The following is a 21693-nucleotide window of genomic DNA, read 5'->3' on the forward strand; positions in this document are numbered from 1 at the left end:
CTAACTGTGGACCACCAAAGATCAAACATGCCTATAATCTGGGGATCGCCAAAGATCAGGCATACATGTATATACAATGCCTAACTGTGGGTCACTAATGATCAAGCATGCATACCTCAGGAAGCAGTGAGATGAAGATATTTAACCTGGGTGTACTTACTTGTACCTATAAGCTAGTAGCTCAAGATTTTAATGCTAATTAGTAAATGGTTGATTTGTGGATAAAATAGTATACTCTAAACCAAATGACTGCATGTCACTTTAGACATGGCGGTCCACCACATGCTTGTTACTAAATACATATTACACATTCTTCATGTAATGAATATTATCTTATGTACACTACATTATGAAATACTGAAGTACAAAAATGTATATTAAAATAATTCAAATATAATGACTAGATATATAATAATATAAAAGCACCTACTTTAACTCAGAAAAATTAATTAATGCATTCATTTATATTTATCTTATCCAATAAGACAAGTTTGACAATAGGAAGCACATGATTGAACATTTTTGTACATTTTTTACACTTTATCTTATTCTACATAATGCTAATTAATTACCTCTTCATATGAAATAGGTGCATACATCAACAGGCAACAAAGTCGTCCTCTGATACTAAAACTATCCAAAATATTTTCAAAATCTACATACGGTAATAATTATGCATATGGAATGAACTTCTAAAAATATTTAACAAAAAATATCACCATATGAATGTTTGAATTAATAACATTTTGTTTCTTTAATTAAAGCTTTCTGTTACTGGCCCTTAAGCTACTAGGGATGAAAACATGTATAATGTGATCAGTGCTGGAAGTATTTATTTCAGAACTGAATGTGTTATGTCAGTATTATAATAGAATGTGTGAGTGTCAATGAAATATATCATAATGTGTAAGTGCCATTATACAAATCTAATACATGTGCATGAACTTAATTATAAACAACATAACTTATTTTTTTCGCCTGCATAAATCTTGTATAATAACATATATGATATACTACTTCTCCTTTAGATAGCAACGTTCAAGCTGAAAGGAGATCACATTGATTAACAATATAGTGTTATATATGGGTACCACTAAATGATTGTTACATGGTATACTAGCTGTCAAACGATTTGCAGGATTGTTACAGCTATAGGGTACTGGTGAAAATCAACGAATTGCAGGATTGTTACAGGGTACTGATAAAAATCAACAAATTACAGGATTGTTACAGGGAACTGGTGAAAATCAATGAATTGCAAGATTGTTACAGGGTACTGGTGAAAATCAACGAATGGCAGGATTGTTACAGGGTTTTCGTGAAAATCAACGAATTGCAAGATTGTTACAGGGTATTCGTGAATTCCATGAATTACAGGATTGTTACAGGGTACTGGTGAAAATCAAAGAATGGCAGGATTGTTACAGGGTACTGGTGAAAATCAACGAATGGCAGGATTGTTACAGGGTTTTCGTGAAAATCAACGAATTGCAAGATTGTTACAGGGTATTCGTGAATTCCATGAATTACAGGATTGTTACAGGGTACTGGTGAAAACAAAGAATGGCAGGATTGTTGCAGGGTACTAGTGAAAATCAACAAATCATAGGACAATGTAAAAGCTTTTGGAGCATTTAACTAACCTGTAATATGCATAGATGTGGGCTTATTACCATGCATGGTTTTATTGGCAGAAAAATATGGTGTATGAAAAAAAAATAGGTTGATATGCCAAAATAAAGCAAAATTGATAGTCGTTACATTTAATGTAATACATTTCAACACGTACATTGTATCTTAAAAAGAGACATTTCAAATCCACAGAGCTGGCAGTTACCAGTAAGACAGTGCATCTATTAAATAATAATATACTGAAATTATTTATATATTTCAATGAAGTAATTAAATCAAAATATTGAGTAATGATTAAAACAACATAGAACATGTCTTATTTCATTCCAAGCAAACTTTGAATATAGGTTTGAGGATTCTGTTTAACATCATGCAATCAGTACCTAATTGATCAATGACTAAACATTCACACGATTAACAATTAAAATGTATATAATTAATGTAAATCATTAATAATAGTAAGTTATTTCTGCAAATGTTTTAAAACAGGAATGTAACAATAAAAAGAATATTTTTTTTTTTTTTTTTTAAATATGAAGTAGTTTTGAGACATAGTAAATATGACAAGATCGGCTTATATATGTGTAACATTGACTTACAATAATGGTGCCATTAATATTGTAAGATGAGGAAAGTTTACATGGAAAGTGGGCAAGCAAAGACAGATTGAGACATTTACTTTGGAAATTTGAAAATATACAGTAAAATGTTGATATATATATGAATTATTTGCCTACTAAAATTTTGACAAAGAAAATGTTTATTGGATTTGAAAATATAATACAGTGTATACATATGTACATATAAACAAAAGGGAGGTCTAGAGCAAATATACCAACATACAGACTGTATATGATAAATGAAATTAATGAAACAAAAACTATGGGTCATATAAATGACCAAAAAGTATCACTGATAAATCAAAATAAAAAAAAAAAAAAATTAAATATATACGTGTATATATATTTTACATAAAACCAATACAAGGATATGCACCAATAATCCTTTGTTTGTTCCCTTTGTATCCTGTATTTACGTTTACAGGATCTTAATTCACAAATGTATAATTAAACAAACTGGACTTAAAGATTATACATACAAATTATGTACTTATATAATTGTTTAAACATAACCTTATTTTCATTTGATAAACTTTGAAGATCATTTATAGGAGCTGTATCCTTTCACAATATTGTAGTTATAATACAAACAGTTCAACACAGCATTTAAAAGGCATTTATACAACAATTGTTTGCCATGTAAATTTTGAGCAGCTGGACATATGGATTATCTCCCCTTACAAGTGAGATCTCTCCTGACTTAGGAGGTGCTCCAGCTTTTGGAGATTGTCTTTAGCTATAGTATGATTGGGGTCCATGGACAGCACCAGTAAATAGTGATGTTTAGCTTCTGTATAGTTTCCCTGTAATAAAGAACAACCATACATGTGATCTGTAATCTGTACATGATAACTAAAGTATTTAAAACACAATGTTACTGTCAACCCTGTCTGACTACACTGGCACTTAGTGATAGGCATTAATGCCTGTATGCCCTTGATCTCAACAGAGAAGTAACGTTTGAGTTAAGTCTATGATTTTGACATTAACACTATATATAAATATTATGTTACATATGTGTGTGATGAAGATGTTCTAAACTCAACAAGTCTATTGATATTCTGATGAAACAATATTTTCCAAAAAAGGGAAATATCTCCAGTGTTTCATCATCATATAATACATACCAACTTGTTAGTTTTATTAGATTCAGCATTTGAGTTAAATGTTATAATAATGAATAATGCTCTAATTGTGCAGTAGATGTTATGAATAACGCTCAATGTAGATGACAGTGTTATTCCTATCTTATGCTTTCGCCTACATCCGTTTCCTTTCCCCCAAAAAATATTTGATGCCTATAGCTGCTTCTTATCCCACCTAAAATATTTTTATTATGCCCCGCCAAGAAATGGGGGCCATAAAGTGTTACCCATGTCCGTACTGTCCCGTTTCGTGTCCCGTCCTGATGCAAAGTAACTAGCTAATCTTGGAAACTACTAATGCGATCCTCACTTAACTGTGTTTTAAGGTGTCATGTACATGTGGCAGCAGGGGGATGTCTTAAAGGCATTTTCTAGTTTGCTTATATAGCTGCTTTATTTTCCCACCTGAAATACATTGGTGTACATTACCTACCAGTATATGATTCAGAGCTCCTAGATTGAGATGGACATTGGGAGAGTTTCCTCCTAGTTTCAAGGCTTCATTGAAACTCTATAAGGACACAAAAGAAATTTACATTGGAAGATTTCAAAACTTACAAGAATATCTGCATAAAATGAATAAGATTTTTTCTGTTCCTCTCACCTCCACCTCTAATGTATCAGGTTACAGTATTTAATCAACCCTAATTTAAGATTTCACCATATCTTAGTAATCCAGGTGGTAAACGGAATTACCTGTTATTTTGAGTATAATTGGAAACCTTGGAAAATTATCAACAGTATATTTAGGCACTTAATCTTTTATGCACTACATCTTTCATCTCTTAAGCAATATTGATTGAAAGCTACCGGAGTGTTTTAATGGGATCAACACAACAATTTAATATCTGCATTTCATTTCAACTAGTAAATAAAGCTGATTGAGATTTAATTATGAATAGATACAGTGTTTGTTTAAAGCTAAATATGGAACCAAAGAAATCACAAAATAAATTCCTTACAGTTTTTGTTTTTGAGGAGAGTAAACCCCAAAGGAACTGTTATGACACACCCTTGGGTACTTACCTTGATGGCTGCAGAGTACTGTTGCATGTCTTTGTTATGATCACCATGTTGAAGGAAGAGGTCCATCAGGGCCTGTTTATCATTTGTCCGCAGGGCTACAGTGATAGCGTGGTCAAGGTAGGTTAGGGCCTGTGGGTGACATGAACATTCCTGTATTAGATTCATCACCTAGGTTTAAATGATCTATTCAGTTAATTACATAAAATATATAATTTACCAACCTCAGAAAAATGTTTCATAAAAAGTGACTAGCATACTCTACAGGAAAGTGACCCAGGCCTACAACAACCTGTAATATGGGCCAGTGATCTTGACCTGTTATACAAGGAAGTGACTTCTAAGTGACATAGACAGGAAAGTGACCTTGACCTAGCGTAACCTGTAATCTGGGCCAGTGACCTTGACTAAGTGGTTCACAAGAAACACAAACAATTTATATAAACAGGAATATGATTAATTACCTAAACACAAAGACCAGATAAAAGTGATCCAGACTTTATTAACCATGACCTTTAATTACCTACCTCTTTGTGTCTTGCCTGCTGTCCAAGGATCTTGGACATCTGAGTGAGGATCTCTATACTATTTGGAGACAGTCGTACAGCCTGGAGTAAAGCAGCTTCAGATTTCTCAAACTCCAAGTTCTTTGCCAACACCTGAGACTGTTAAAAAAAAAATATCTATTAAACATTTTTATGCACATGTAGGGTGAACTATTATAAGGTGGGTTAATTTTAACAATATTTTGGATTTTAACACATATCAACACTTGTATGCTTATATTTGAGCCAAAAAGAATTACATTCTATCAATGTTAATTATTCTTTGTAGTTTAAACTATAATGCTGCTCCTTACATAATGGAATAGTAGATTTGTATTGTTAGGACGGTCCTTTAGAACATCTTCATATAAAATAATTGCTTCCCTGCTACGTCCCATCTCAAAGTAGACAACCCCTAGCATGTCCAAGGTAGCATCGTCTTTTTCCATCTTCAGGGCTCTACAACACACCAGCACAGACTTAGGTATAGCTATTAGCTAACCATATCCAATATTTCAGTTTCAAAAAATATTAAGTGGCACCATTAGTCCTGACAATATTTCTGTCAGAAGCAAAACCTCCTGGATGAAAACAACCTATGTATTTGAAATACGAAACTGATAAATCTCATTCCAAATGAATCCATCTTTCTAAAACATATGACTTACTGTTTGAGCTTGTGTTCTGCCTGGACAAGTCTTCCCTGGTTCTTTAGACATCTGGCTGTATCAACAATTGAGATGATGTGGCCAGGGTCCACCTCCAGGGCCCGCTGATAAAACTCTAGTGCTCTTGTTTCCTCTCCTATACATACAGTCAAAACAGATGTCATTTTCATATTAATTGCCAATTGCATTTCCTTGTTAACTGTAATTCTACTATCGAGTAAACTCTTTCAATGCTAAAAGCAACAATTGTTGTGTTGATAATACTGACCTTAATTCACCTCTACATCTAGCAATGAAAGTTATTAGATTTCTAGCTTTTTTTCATAACTAGGCCAAACAACAAAATATATCAAATAATAATGTTGTTTTCTTCTGTGAAAAGATATGAACTTGCAAGCTTTTAACTATATTGCTACAGTCACACACAGGTCTTTTACGATGGTACATTCCTTCCATGGTCTTGTTGTCTTGGTAAGAACAAGAAATGTTTAAAAAGAATAATGAATCTTTAGCCTTCGCCTTCAGCATTGAATGCATTCTTATCTCCACTTTTGTCTGGATGAAATGTTTGGAATAAATACATATTATGTAACCAAGGAAAGGGTAAAAGTTGAGCAAGGGTTCTTAGATATAACAATTACATAGCTTGCCGAACGGTTTGAAATTTAGAATTTCTTTTTTTCAAGATAGGTCAAAGGCAGCATGTGGGTAAATGTAGTACTTGCATTGGGAATGTCTCGTCACAAGGAACACAATTAGGTAAAATACCTAAACTGTATCCTCATTAGTATTGACACAACACTGTTTTATAAAAACTTTAAGGCAGGGAGCACTAGCAATAGCTCCCCAAGACTCCCCAGAGCTGAGATCACATTTTTTTCAATTTCCATTTAGTGAGGTCACATAATACCCTAACACTTGCCTCTTCTGTGTAGAAAAGTACCGTAGTTGTGGTAGACCTGAGCAGACATGGGGTTGTTGGACATTGCTGACTGGAACAGTCGGTCAGCCTCATTCCAGTTCTGGGTTTCCACCATCATACCAGCTAGAGCTACAAAGGCTTCCTTGTAGCTGGGGTCAATCTCAAGAGCTCTCTGTAGAAGGCTTACACCAAGCTCTCGTTCTCCTCTGTTACTATCAACGAAAAAAGGAAAACCAAGGTAATGTATACTACAATGCATTTAATAGATCTATAAAAAGAGTTTGTAGCAGCATACAGAGGCTCAATGGGCCTGTATCACTCACCTGACTCTACAGCAACTTTGAAGTTGATCTAGGTGGTTTCTGCAGATACTATGCTGATTACCACTTCATTTAGATATCAGAGTATAGGCTAGGTTTATATTAATTTCAATAAATTTTCGTCTTTCATTCTAGCACACTATTGGCCTAATATAAGGTCTCAGAGTCTCTTGGCAATCGAGAAATCATTGTTTAAAGACTTAAACCTATTTTGACCCTGTGGCCTTTATTGTAGGTCAAGGTTATTCATTTGAACATTCTCCCCAGCATGCTACAGGCCCAGTATCAAGTCCCTGGGCCTCTTCATTATTGAGAAGAAGTCATTTGAAGACGTTAGCCTATTTGACCCATGTGACTTTGAATGTAGGTCAAGGTCATTGATTTGGACAAACTTGGCAGCCCTTCACTCCAGCATGCTTCAGGCCTAATATCAAGTCCCTGGACCTCTTGGTAATTGAGAAGAAGATGTTCAAAGGAAACAGTTGACGCCGGCAGGATGGACAATGGACGCTGCACCACGGCATAAGCTCACTTAACAATATGATATACTGCCACAATATCAAAATATAATTGTTGATATCTCCAAAGTACTTTTCATTGCCAATTGTATGGTTTTCAATAACTGCTTTTTGGACTACAAATTGAACCGGAGATCATATAGAACTTAATCATTTACATGTCAGCTCTCTTTACATGTCAGCTCTCTAACGTTTTATAATCATAACAACAGTGATCTCTCGTTCTTTTTTACTATGTGAACTTTAAATTTTCTATTTTTTTTTTTTTTTTTTTACATTTCTCTGGATAGGATATCATGGTATGTTCCTTGAGTAGTTACAATAACAGGGCCTATAATGATTTTGACATATGTGTAGTTACATTTAAAGCTCATTGGGTATAATACTTACAACAGCAATGAGCCCAGGTTAACATGAGCCCCTTTGTGGTCCTCACACAGAGCCAGAGCCTGTCTGAAGTGGTACTCAGCTTGAGATTTGTTGGACAGCAGTGTCCCTAAGTTGTTGTGGGCACTAGGATTGTCTGGGTACAAGCTGTGATGGCAAATGTTATAAAAGGACAAAAATTATTGCAAGGGAGACAATTCTGTTACACCTATTTCAATGCAACTCCTATTTCTAACAGGACCAAAGTCCACACAAGGAAAATAAGTTTCTATACATTTACTCAAGAGTAACAAAGGAATTCTTTAATAAATACAGAGAAACATGCATGCTTTGGTACATGGTTCAAAACAATCAATCCATGTGCAGCGTGGCCCAATTAAATAATGAAATTATATATATCAATCCCTAATTCTTGTGTATGCTATATATTGGTAATTAATATGATCATACATTTGTTTATTGAATAGTCAGTATGTTTTAAAAATTCCTGAATATCTCCAGGAATTGAGCAATTTATAACTAAAATATTGAGGACAAGGTATATTCACTGTTATGTCACTCCTCTAATCATACTTACTTGACTGCCACCTGGTAGTGATCGGTTGCAGCAGCCAGTGACCCTTTGTCTTTCAGGTAATTAGCATAATTATAATGAACTTTGGCATTGTGTGGCAAAATCTTCACTCCGGATCTGTAATGATAGACACTTTAGTCTAACAAATTACAAATATTCCGGCCTATATGTCATAACCTTAAAATACAGCAGGTGGATCAGACATATAAATGCACTCACTTACAGACAATGTCAAGGATAATAAGAGTTAGAAATCAGTTTATCAAATGTAAATCCATCTCCTGTATGTATTTCCTCAATTTTGAAATAATATATTAATTAATATTAGGAAACACATATCTATTTTTTATAGGATGTGAGACAGATCGATACCTGCATGATGGAGACAGACATAGATACCCTGAGGGATCAAGAAAGATATACAAAATGTATGGACTCTGGTTTATGTCACGACCAGTATTGGATTTAACCTGATGTTTCTGTGACTTGTAAAGTGTATAAGACTCATATAATCAAATTGACAGGTCTTTTTGTCTACACTATACCATAGACAACTGTACCTGAAAAGGGACTCCCTAGAGATCCAGGTGTAGTTCTGGTTCCATGTTTTCCCCACGAGAACCAGAATAAGAAGGGCAGAGGTGGTGAAGATGTGGGTTTTCCTGGTCGGAAATCTCTCCAGTAGATGATGAACACCCAGGGATATCAGGATGCAGTAGCCAGTACTGGAAACAGAAGAAATACACATTAAACATATTGGCCATGGAGTTACATAATGTGAGATTTATATATATATATAGGCATTGTTAATTGTAATACATGTATGTTGCACAGAATTACGATTAATACAGCATTATAGGCTGCAGTCTACTACCAGTAACGGCAGGATTAATTTTTTCACTTGATCATTCTGACACCTGTATCTTAGCAAAGTTATTACTATTTGTTATACCATACTCATTTGAGTTTTGCAGCTGTGCTTTTTGTGAATTTCACGTAGGGGGTAACTTAATTACAAGACTGATCATTACATTATCCCTATAAGCTCACTTTCAGTCAAACTTTGGTATCATATAGAGCAACACTTATATGTTACAATTGGATTCATCTTACAAGTGTATTGATATACATGTACAGTATATAAGCCAACCAATAAAATTATATTATAAATCACAAAACCTATATATGTCAGGTTTCTTCGGTACAAAACACTCGTATATAGCAATGGCATTTCCTTTCAGGATTTTTCATATAATAAAAAAAAAATGGACTTTGGTATGCCCAATAACAGACAGGGAAATAGCTTGTCTCAATTTAATTGCAACAATACTGCTTTTGCTTGAGGATACCTACAACAAACCTTATATTTATTTTGATAAGATATCAGCCCTCTCTATAACCCAAGACTTAAGAGATATATATATATATACATCTAAGATGTGCCTTTAACTCAAGTTTCAGTCAACTTCCCGGAAAAATGAATATATATGATATAAACTCTTGTAAAAGGTCAGACACCAGCCGACCCATGCCATATTCGAGAGATGAAATCTGGAACATAACTGCAGCAAAGATACTGCTGTGAGACATCTTTAAACATATAGCCTATCCACTGACTATATAATGGCTATCACAAGATCCCTGCTGACTCGTAACAACTGTGTACAAGGTATATATGTTAAAGGTGGTTACATTTCATGCTTTTACTTAAAACTGATAGTTTTATTATATATTTTCATCACATATATTACCCAAACTTCACCACAATATCTATCTACTTATAAAGATCACATTTATACCACAAACAAAATATTCAGATTGTACCTTATTGACTATTCAAGAATTAATATAACTGTGAAATGTTATACCGAGACAACAACCTACCAAAAAACCTGTCTATGAAGACATCTTTTCATCAAAACCCACTCACATTGAATTATGTTATATACAGAAACCATCTGTTTATATTAGATATCTGATAACTGAGACCAGAGTAGACAATACCACCAAATAAATTTAAAGCTCACATGTTATACCATTTCCCCCTCATTACCAGTCGTCTGCATACTGATATAATATGTTAATTGCAATCACCTGCTTATTGATGTCACTTTATTGAGATCACCTCTTTACCACAGTCCCCTACTTATTGAGATCACCTCTTTACCACAGTCCCCTACTTATTGACATCACCTCTTTACCACAGTCCCCTACTTATTGAGATCACCTCTTTACCACAGTCCCCTACTTATTGACATCACCTCTTTACCACAGTCCCCTACTTATTGACATCACCTCTTTACCACAGTCCCCTACTTATTGAGATCACCTCTTTACCACAGTCCCCTACTTATTGAGATCACCTCTTTACCACAGTCCCCCTACTTATTGAGATCACCTCTTTACCACAGTCCCCTACTTATTGACATCACCTCTTTACCACAGTCCCCTACTTATTGAGATCACCTCTTTACCACAGTCCCCTACTTATTGACATCACCTCTTTACCACATTCCCCTACTTATTGAGGTCACCTCTTTACCGCAGTCCCCTACTTATTGACATCACCTCTTTACCACAGTCCCCTACTTATTGACATCACCTCTTTACCACAGTCCCCTATTTATTGAGATCACCTCTTTACCACAGTCCCCTACTTATTGACATCACCTCTTTACCACAGTCTCCTACTTATTGAGATCACCTCTTTACCACAGTCCCCTACTTATTGAGATCACCTCTTTACCACAGTCCCCTACTTATTGACATCACCTCTTTACCACAGTCCCCTACTTATTGAGATCACCTCTTTACCACAGTCCCCTACTTATTGAGATCACCTCTTTACCACAGTCCCCTACTTATTGAGATCACCTCTTTACCACAGTCCCCTACTTATTGACATCACCTCTTTACCACAGTCCCCTACTTATTGACATCACCTCTTTACCACATTCCCCTACTTATTGAGGTCACCTCTTTACCGCAGTCCCCTACTTATTGACATCATCTCTTTACCACAGTCCCCTACTTATTGACATCACCTCTTTACCACAGTCTCCTACTTATTGAGATCACCTCTTTACCACAGTCCCCTACTTATTGAGATCACCTCTTTACCACAGTCCCCTACTTATTGAGATCACCTCTTTACCACAGTCCCCTACTTATTGAGATCACCTCTTTACCACAGTCCCCTACTTATTGAGATCACCTCTTTACCACAGTCCCCTACTTATTGACATCACCTCTTTACCACAGTCCCCTACTTATTGACATCACCTCTTTACCACAGTCCCCTACTTATTGACATCACCTCTTTACCACAGTCCCCTACTTATTGAGATCACCTCTTTACCACAGTCCCCTACTTATTGACATCACCTCTTTACCACAGTCCCCTACTTATTGACATCACCTCTTTACCACAGTCCCCTACTTATTGAGGTCACCTCTTTACCACAGTCCCCTACTTATTGACATCACCTCTTTACCACAGTCCCCTACTTATTGACATCACCTCTTTACCACAGTCCCCTACTTATTGAGATCACCTCTTTACCACAGTCCCCTACTTATTGGGATCACCTCTTTACCACAGTCCCCTACTTATTGAGATATCCTCTTTACCACAGTCCCCTACTTATTGGGATCACCTCTTTACCACAGTCCCCTACTTATTGAGATATCCTCTTTACCACAGTCCCCTACTTATTGACATCACCTCTTTACCACAGTCCCCCTACTTATTGGGATCACCTCTTTACCACAGTCCCCTACTTATTGGGATCACCTCTTTACCACAGTCCCCTACTTATTGACATCACCTCTTTACCACAGTCCCCTACTTATTGACATCACCTCTTTACCACAGTCCCCTACTTATTGGGATCACCTCTTTACCACAGTCCCCTACTTATTGAGATCACCTCTTTACCACAGTCCCCTACTTATTGACATCACCTCTTTACCACATTCCCCTACTTATTGACATCACCTCTTTACCACAGTCCCCTACTTATTGACATCACCTCTTTACCACAGTCCCCTACTTATTGAGATCACCTCTTTACCACAGTCCCCTACTTATTGAGGTCACCTCTTTACCACAGTCCCCTACTTATTGAGGTCACCTCTTTACCACAGTCCCCTACTTATTGGGATCACCTCTTTACCACAGTCCCCTACTTATTGAGATCACCTCTTTACCACAGTCCCCTACTTATTGAGGTCACCTCTTTACCACAGTCCCCTACTTATTGAGGTCACCTCTTTACCACCGTCCCCTACTTATTGACATCACCTCTTTACCACAGTCCCCTACTTATTGAGGATCACCTCTTTACCACAGTCCCCTACTTATTGACATCACCTCTTTACCACAGTCCCCTACTTATTGGGATCACCTCTTTACCACAGTCCCCTACTTATTGAGATCACCTCTTTACCACAGTCCCCTACTTATTGAGATCACCTCTTTACCACAGTCCCCTACTTATTGGGATCACCTCTTTACCACAGTCCCCTACTTATTGACATCACCTCTTTACCACAGTCCCCTACTTATTGAGATCACCTCTTTACCACAGTCCCCTACTTATTGGGATCACCTCTTTACCACAATCCCCTACTTATTGAGGTCACCTCTTTACCACAGTCCCCTACTTATTGACATCACCTCTTTACCACAGTCCCCTACTTATTGCGATCACCTCTTTACCACAGTTCCCCTACTTATTGAGGTCACCTCTTTACGACAGTCCCCTACTTATTGACATCACCTCTTTACCACAGTCCCCTACTTATTGACATCACCTCTTTACCACAGACCCCTACTTATTGACATCACCTCTTTACCACAGACCCCTACTTATTGAGATCACCTCTTTACCACAGTCCCCTACTTATTGAGGTCACCTCTTTACCACAGTCCCCTACTTATTGGGATCACCTCTTTACCACAGTCCCCTACTTATTGACATCACCTCTTTACCACAGTCCCCTACTTATTGAGGTCACCTCTTTACCACAGTCCCCTACTTATTGAGATCACCTCTTTACCACAGTCCACTTATTGACATCACCTCTTTACCACAGTCCCCTATATAGCTACTTAATGACATCACCTCTTTACCGCAGTCCCCTACTTATTGAGATCACCTCTTTACCACAGTCCCCTACTTATTGAGATCACCTCTTTACCACAGTCCCCTACTTATTGAGGTCACCTCTTTACCACAGTCCCCTTCTTATTGACATCACCTCTTTACCACAGTCCCCTATATAGCTACTTAATGACATCACCTCTTTACCGCAGTCCCCTACTTATTGAGGTCACCTCTTTACCGCAGTCCCCTACTTATTGAGATCACCTCTTTACCGCAGTCCCCTACTTATTGAGATCACCTCTTTACCACAGTCCCCTACTTATTGAGATCACCTCTTTACCACAGTCCCCTACTTATTGAGGTCACCTCTTTACCACAGTCCCCTACCTATTGACATCACCTCTTTACCAGTATCCTACTTATTGGGATCACCTCTTTACCACAGTCCCCTACTTATTGAGATCACCTCTTTACCACAGTCCCCTACTTATTGACATCACCTCTTTACCACAGTCCCCTACTTATTGACATCACCTCTTTACCACAGTCCCCTACTTATTGAGGTCACCTCTTTACCACAGTCCCCTACTTATTGAGATCACCTCTTTACCACAGTCCCCTACTTATTGAGATCACCTCTTTACCACAGTCCCCTATTTATTGAGATCACCTCTTTACCACAGTCCCCTACTTATTGGGATCACCTCTTTACCACAGTCCCCTACTTATTGGGATCACCTCTTTACCACAGTCCCCTACTTATTGAGATCACCTCTTTACCACAGTCCCCTACTTATTGAGATCACCTCTTTACCACAGTCCCCTACTTATTGAGATCACCTCTTTACCGCAGTCCCCTACTTATTGAGATCACCTCTTTACCACAGTCCCCTACTTATTGAGGTCACCTCTTTACCACAGTTCCCTGCTTATTGAGGTCACCTCGTTACCACAGTTCCCTGCTTATTGAGGTCACCTCTTTACCACAGTTCCCTGCTTATTGAGGTCATCTCTTTACCACAGTCCCCTACTTATTGGGATCACCTCTTTACCACAATCCCCTACTTATTGAGATCACCTCTTTACCACAGTCCCCTACTTATTGAGATCACCTCTTTACCACAGTCCCCTACTTATTGAGATCACCTCTTTACCACAGTCCCCTACTTATTGAGATCACCTCTTTACCACAGTCCCCTACTTATTGAGATCACCTCTTTACCACAGTCCTCTACTTATTGAGATCACCCCGTTACCACAGTTCCCTGCTTATTGAGGTCACCTCTTTACCACAGTTCCCTGCTTATTGAGGTCATCTCTTTACCACAGTCCCCTACTTATTGGGATCACCTCTTTACCACAATCCCCTACTTATTGAGATCACCTCTTTACCACAGTCCCCTACTTATTGGGATCACCTCTTTACCACAATCCCCTACTTATTGAGATCACCTCTTTACCACAGTCCCCTACTTATTGACATCACCTCTTTACCACAGTCCCCTACTTATTGAGATCACCTCTTTACCACAGTCCCCTACTTATTGACATCACCTCTTTACCACAGTCAGTACCTGTTTACAGAGATCACTTCCTTACCACTGAGTCATCTGCTTATTTATATCACCTCTTCATTTATATAGTTAGGATTAGAAAAAAACCCACATAATTTAAGGAATAATTCAAGTATAATAGCATATAATAATTCATGAATCTAACGTATATTTTTAGCATTTAAAAACTCTGAACAATTAAATTTTTTCTATGTTTACTGCAAAGAAAATATTGAAGTGGAATATGAAAAATATTTGCATATTTTTTTTTAATATAGAGATGCTAAATATTCATGAGTACATTATTGCATCATTATTACAAGTTTCTTTTCTGATATATATATATGTTCTACATACATTTATTCAAAATATACAAGAACAAGATAAAAACTAATCATAACATCACATTAGAAATTTAATGGAACTTTATTGTGATATACAAGGTGGGTGTGTATATCACATTACAGTTATGATTTTATTTTACCCATTAAATTTCTTCACCACTATTAACATAACTTAAGTCAAAACATTAACAACCTAACAAAATTCATTGAAGCATTAAGTCCATGACAAAATTTCAGATTATTTGCAATTAAAGTTGAAAATTCAATTATAGCAGAATGCTCAATTAAATGGATCTCCAGTACAGATGATCCATGTCATAAGAAAACAATGTATAATTTCCCTCCAGTAGTTGTGACCATCATAACACCGACACCGTAACTGTGAAAATTACGATGGCCGATATCAGCCTGGCAAAAAACAGTTACTAAAAGAGAAATGTGTACACCACCAACATGATGTTGGCAAAAAACTGTTACTAAAATGGAAATTTGTCACCAATATGATTTTTGTCATTGACAAAAAACTGTTACTAAAAGAGAAATTTGCCCAAACACTGTTTTCTGTCAATGACAAACAAGAGGCCCAATGGGCCTGTATCGCTCACCTGGCTCTACAGCAACTTTGAAGTTGATTGAGGTCATTTCTAAAGATACTATGCTGATAACCTCTTTATTCAAATATCATAGTAAGATAGGTATATTCACATTAATAAATGTTCTAGTCCTTCATTCCAGCATTCTATCAGCCTAATATCAGTCTCGGAGGCTCTCGGCTAGCGCAAAATTATTGTTTACAGATTTAAGCCAATTTCACCCTTGTGACCTTAAATGTAGGTCAACGGCATTTATTTGAACAAACTTTGTAGCCCTTCAACCCAGCATGCTACAGGCCAAATCAAGTCCCTGGGCCTCTTGGTTATTGAGAAGAAGTCGTTTGTAGATTATAACCTATTTGACCCATGTGACCTTGAATGAAGGTCAAGGTCATTTATTTGAACAAACTTTGTAGCCCTTCACGCCAGCATGCTACAGGCCCAATATGAAGTCCCTGGGCCTCTTGGTTATTGAGAAGAAGTCATTTGAAGATTATAGCCTAATTGACCCATGTGACCTTGAATGAAGGTCAAGGTCATTTATTTGAACAAACTTTGTAGCCCTTCACCCCAGCATGCTACAGGCCCAATATCAAGTCCCTGGGCCTTTTGGTTATTGAGAAGAAGTCGTTTGAAGATTATAGCCTATTTGACCCAAGTGACCTTGAATGAAGGTCAAAGTCATTTATTTGAACAAACTTTGTAGCCCTTTATCCCAGCATGCTACAGGCCCAATATTAAGTCCCTGGGCCTCTTGGTTATTAAGAAGAAGTTGTTTGAATGAAAAAGTTGACGCCGGACGGTCAGACAGACGGACGGACGAGCGGACGGACGGACGGACGGAGGGACGGACGGAGGACGGACGCCGCATAAGCTCACTTGCCCTTCGGGCAGGTGAGCTAAAAACTGTTACTAAAAGAGAAATTTGACCAAACATTGTTTTTGTCACTGACAAAAAACTGTTACTAAAAGAGAAAATTTGACCGAACATTGTTTTTGTCACTGACAATTATTTTTGTCAGGTGAATTAAAAAAAAAAATACTTTGATCTTAAATATCTAACAAGACGCAGATGTCGATTGGGGTTACATTGTAATTTGGCTGGGGTGGACCAGAATGTGATTCTTCATCTTTAATTGAAGATATGTTTAGATTATACATTTTGCTTGATATTTTCCCAAACAAATATAGCATAATGTACTAAGTATCAGTTACTCCTATTCCCATGTATGACTCATGTATGTATTTCCTTATTTTTTGGGTACGAATTCCACACATATGTAAGGATTAACACTGGGGCTCGTTGACGATAGATTATACAATTTTTTTTTATATAATGTAAGGTTATTCTATCCTCCACAATCGGTCTCTATATGTATATTTTATTCTTATCACCTGAATTTGGAATAAAATTATTAATTGCGACTTCGAATTCCATCCGAATTACAAATGTATGTAAAATATGTGTAAAGCCTAGGCCACAGGAATTTGCCGCTAGTGTATTCTTGCCTGGTTAAAATTAATTGGTACAGTCAATGTTCCTGATAAGACCAACATACACAAATATACACCTCTTAGTGATGTCACTGATAGAACAATGTTTGGGAAAGTATCTCTTTTAGTGACATTTTTTTGTTATTGACAGAAAACAATGTTTGGGCAAATTTCTCTTTTAGTAACAGTTTTTTTGTCATTGACAGAAAACAATGTTTGGGCAAATTTCTCTTTTAGTAACAGTTTTTTTGTCATTGACAGAAAACAATGTTTGGGCAAATTTCTCTTTTAGTTACAGTTTTTGTCACTGACAAAAATCATGTTGGTGACAAATTTCCATTTTAGTAACACTTTTTTGCCAGGCTGATATCGGTCATCGTAGAAAATACATTTATGTACAAATATCATGCACTTATGCATGACCTTGCACTACAGCAAGCCATCTGAATGTATTTGAACACTGATTTGATACTGTGTATATCAAAACTGAGTTAATCAGCCCGCAAAACCATAAAACTGTAAACTTATTCTTGGTAGATTAAACCCCTGTGACAGACGTTATACATAGTATAGCGCATTTAAGGAACCACCTTGATAGTGGTGGAAACCACATACTGAGATTCAATTTAAAATACGAATCAGATTTCAAATTCACAACAAAGACAAATTGAAATAGAAGAAAACTATATTTTTTATAAACTGGTGACTCACTAGACTCAGGTTTCTGTATTTTAGAATTGTACCTGTACATTGCAGCTAAATGGCACACACTGCACATTAATTTGTAGCACTTTAAAGATAGATTATTGTGAAGTAAGTTCATTAAAAACGTATAAGAGAACAAAATGGAATCGGAATTCATGATATGCAGCAATATTGATCTGAATAACCAAAACATGTATTCTCACAATACAATGTTGCCTACTGTACTGATCTCTTATTACATTGTACCAGACCAAAAATATGTTGTTTTTGCCCTGAACATTTGAAACAAACGATAAAAAAATGCAATATAAACCAAGAAGATTACACTGGTAAAATAGAATGATTTCAAAATTATTAATATGAAGATTATAACAATAAGAAAAAATTGTCACAAAAATATGGTCGCAAAAATAGATCTGTCTGGGTAACAACAGACAATAGATCTGTCTGGGTAACAAAAAACAATAGATCTGTTTGGGTAACAACAGACAATAGATCTGTCTGGGTAACAACAGACAATAGATCTGTGTCAGGGTAACAACAGACAATAGATCTGTGTCAGGGTAACAACAGACAATAGATCTGTTTCAGGGTAACAACAGACAATAGATCTGTCTGGGTAACAAAAAACAATAGATCTGTGTCAGGGTAACAACAGACAATAGATCTGTGTCAGGGTAACAACAGACAATAGATCTGTGTCAGGGTAACAACAGACAACAGATCTGTGTCAGGGTAACAACAGACAATAGATCTGTGTCAGGGTAACAACAGACAATAGATCTGTGTCAGGGTAACAACAGACAATAGATCTGTTTCAGGGTAACAACAGACAATAGATCTGTCTGGGTAACAACAGACAATAGATCTGTGTCAGGGTAACAACAGACAATAGATCTGTCAGGGTAACAACAGACAATAGATCTGTGTCAGGGTAACAACAGACAATAGATCTGTGTCAGGGTAACAACAGACAATAGATCTGTCTGGGTAACAACAGACAATAGATCTGTGTCAGGGTAACAACAGACAATAGATCTGTGACAGGGTAACAACAGACAATAGATCTGTGTCAGGGTAACAACAGACAATAGTTCTGTGTCAGGGTAACAACAGACAATAGATCTGTGTCAGGGTAACAACAGACAATAGATCTGTGACAGGGTAACAACAGACAATAGATCTGTGTCAGGGTAACAACAGACAATAGTTCTGTCTGTCAGGGTAACAACAGACAATAGATCTGTTTCAGGGTAACAACAGACAATAGATCTGTTTCAGGGTAACAACAGACAATAGATCTGTCTGGGTAACATCAGACAATAGATCTGCTTCAGGGTAACAACAGACAATAGATCTGTGTCAGGGTAACAACAGACATTTCTTATTCTATTTCCTAGTATATATACAGTGTTTGACTAGAACATAAGGTTATATACAGAAGTCTTATACCCTCAGCTATTTTCAACATTATATTTCCAATTATGTAATGAAACTACTATAACCACACTATATATCGTATTGGGACAGAATAACACATTACAGAAATCCAAATCTTCATACTTGAATAAAAATAAAGTCTCCCTGGATATTGACAGTTTAATAATACTGGGCTGAAACTGACTGATTTATAGAATCAAGAAGATGATTGTTTCAGTAATAAAATCTCTGGGTGACATTTAAAACTGTCACATAAATGAAGGCAGCAGGATGATGTATAGGAAAAAGGCTGACACACCACCTTTAAACCAAGAGTGTTACTTTTTATCTCCCAACAAGAACATTCTACATTCTGGTATCAGCAATTTTTTTTATAACACTTTGTACGGTTCTTACCATATACACTAGCTAATGTACATGTACGTATATATCACAAAATCGTATCTAGGCTTAGGTTTGAAAGAAAAAGTAAGAGTTGCAATCATTTTGTGATAAACACTGACAACATTGTGGAAAACCCTGTTGTTACATCTAGTTTCATGAATATGAATACTGTCCATTAATCTCAATGATGCAAGCTTAATTCATACACAACAATGTATTGCCAAAAGTTAGAAAATCTTGCTAAAAAATTGTAGTAATCTTTGTATTCATTGATATCTATTAAAGGCCCAATATTTTATTATGTTAATAATGATTGCATTTTTCGATGTGAATTTTACTCATTCATATTTCACATCAAAACAACAAAATAGCTCACCAAAGCCTGTATGCTAACAAGTCTTGATGAACTAGTTATACATGGTGTACTTCCGATTCAGCTCGTTTCCTGTTTAGCATATCAATAATCTTTTAGAATAAATTATCAGTAACAAATATCTTTACTCAGTTTTAACTACTTATTCAAGTTAACATCTTTAGTTTTAAAACTTAAAAAACTTCAAATTCATACAAAAATATCAATTAAGAGTGAAAATATAAGGCAACATTTCTATATTTCTCGCATCAAACTAACCAGACCTGGGGAACTATGGAAGTCCTACAATCTCTAGTTTTTAATGAAGGAACACCTACAACACTTTCTCCTGATATTGATCTCCATTCCTGTTAACTGAATAGCATTCTGTCCTCCTCTGTTACTTGTGATACATGGCCGACCTTTAACCTAACACTGTAATTTTAGGAATCTGTGTATATTAGACATTATAGCTACTGTTATGTAGAAGTCAGATGCAGATAAAAAAATTGTTTCATTTATTTTCCATACATAGTGATACTGCAACTATAGTGCATATTTATTCACGTACAGTACAGAATTTGAACAAATAATTTATCACAGCGATGAATTGGCGCCTAAGTAACAATTGTCATAGAAAACAATCATCTTTTCTGTACTTTTTTTTATTGTTGCTCTTTTCTTCTTATTCAAATAATTTGAAAACAAAAGGAACTTATAGGCCTATATCAAATCTAAGAAAGATCATTAAAGAACTTTCTGAGACATAGCAATAACGAACTTCAACAGCAAATGAAACGGAAACCTATACAAATATGAAATTTGAAATGCTATCATACTAATTCATGATAAACAGAATCGGCACAACAAGGGGAAGAATTACCTACACATCAAGTTTGAAAAATTCCCTTCCTTTACTTCCCAAGAAATATAATGATTACAAACTTCAGCTGTCAAAAACCAAGATAGCTGCCTGTCAGCCATTTTATTTTCCTGATCATAAAGGTCCAAAATTGAGTGGTGACACAACAAAGTACCCAGGGGAACTTACATATGAAGTATTTAATAAGGGAAATATCAGTGTTCCTCCATGAGGACAGACTGAGGTAAGGGAAATATTAGTGTTCCTCCATGAGGACAGACTGAGGTGAGGGAAATATTAGTGTTCCTCCATGAGGACAGACTGGGGTAAGGGAAATATTAGTGTTCCTCCACAAGGACAGACTGGGGTAAGGGAAATATAGTGTTCCTCCATGAGGACAGACTGAGGTGAGGGAAATATTAGTGTTCCTCCATGAGGACAGACTGAGGTGAGGGAAATATTAGTGTTCCTCCATGAGGACAGACTGAGGTGAGGGAAATATTA

At 36.4% G+C, this 21693-nt stretch overlaps 1 protein-coding gene across 1 annotated transcript in view; it reads right to left on the bottom strand.

Moving 5' to 3' along the window:
- Positions 1–2143: 2143 nt before the first annotated feature.
- The window catches only part of LOC117327611 (protein O-mannosyl-transferase TMTC1-like), an 84745-nt gene continuing 65195 nt past the window's right edge, over positions 2144–21693 (bottom strand). The window contains exons 9-18 of the mRNA XM_033884667.1: positions 8915–9079; positions 8358–8471; positions 7784–7927; positions 6556–6767; positions 5634–5769; positions 5280–5424; positions 4948–5085; positions 4424–4552; positions 3831–3908; positions 2144–3055 (exon numbers count right to left, since the gene is read on the bottom strand). Of these exons, the coding sequence (XP_033740558.1) occupies positions 2930–3055; positions 3831–3908; positions 4424–4552; positions 4948–5085; positions 5280–5424; positions 5634–5769; positions 6556–6767; positions 7784–7927; positions 8358–8471; positions 8915–9079 (1387 nt within the window). The 3' untranslated portion in view covers positions 2144–2929. The remainder of the gene's footprint in view (positions 3056–3830; positions 3909–4423; positions 4553–4947; positions 5086–5279; positions 5425–5633; positions 5770–6555; positions 6768–7783; positions 7928–8357; positions 8472–8914; positions 9080–21693) is intronic.

The sequence above is a fragment of the Pecten maximus genome, chromosome 5 (assembly GCF_902652985.1).
Source record: "Pecten maximus chromosome 5, xPecMax1.1, whole genome shotgun sequence".
Taxonomy (NCBI): domain Eukaryota; kingdom Metazoa; phylum Mollusca; class Bivalvia; order Pectinida; family Pectinidae; genus Pecten; species Pecten maximus.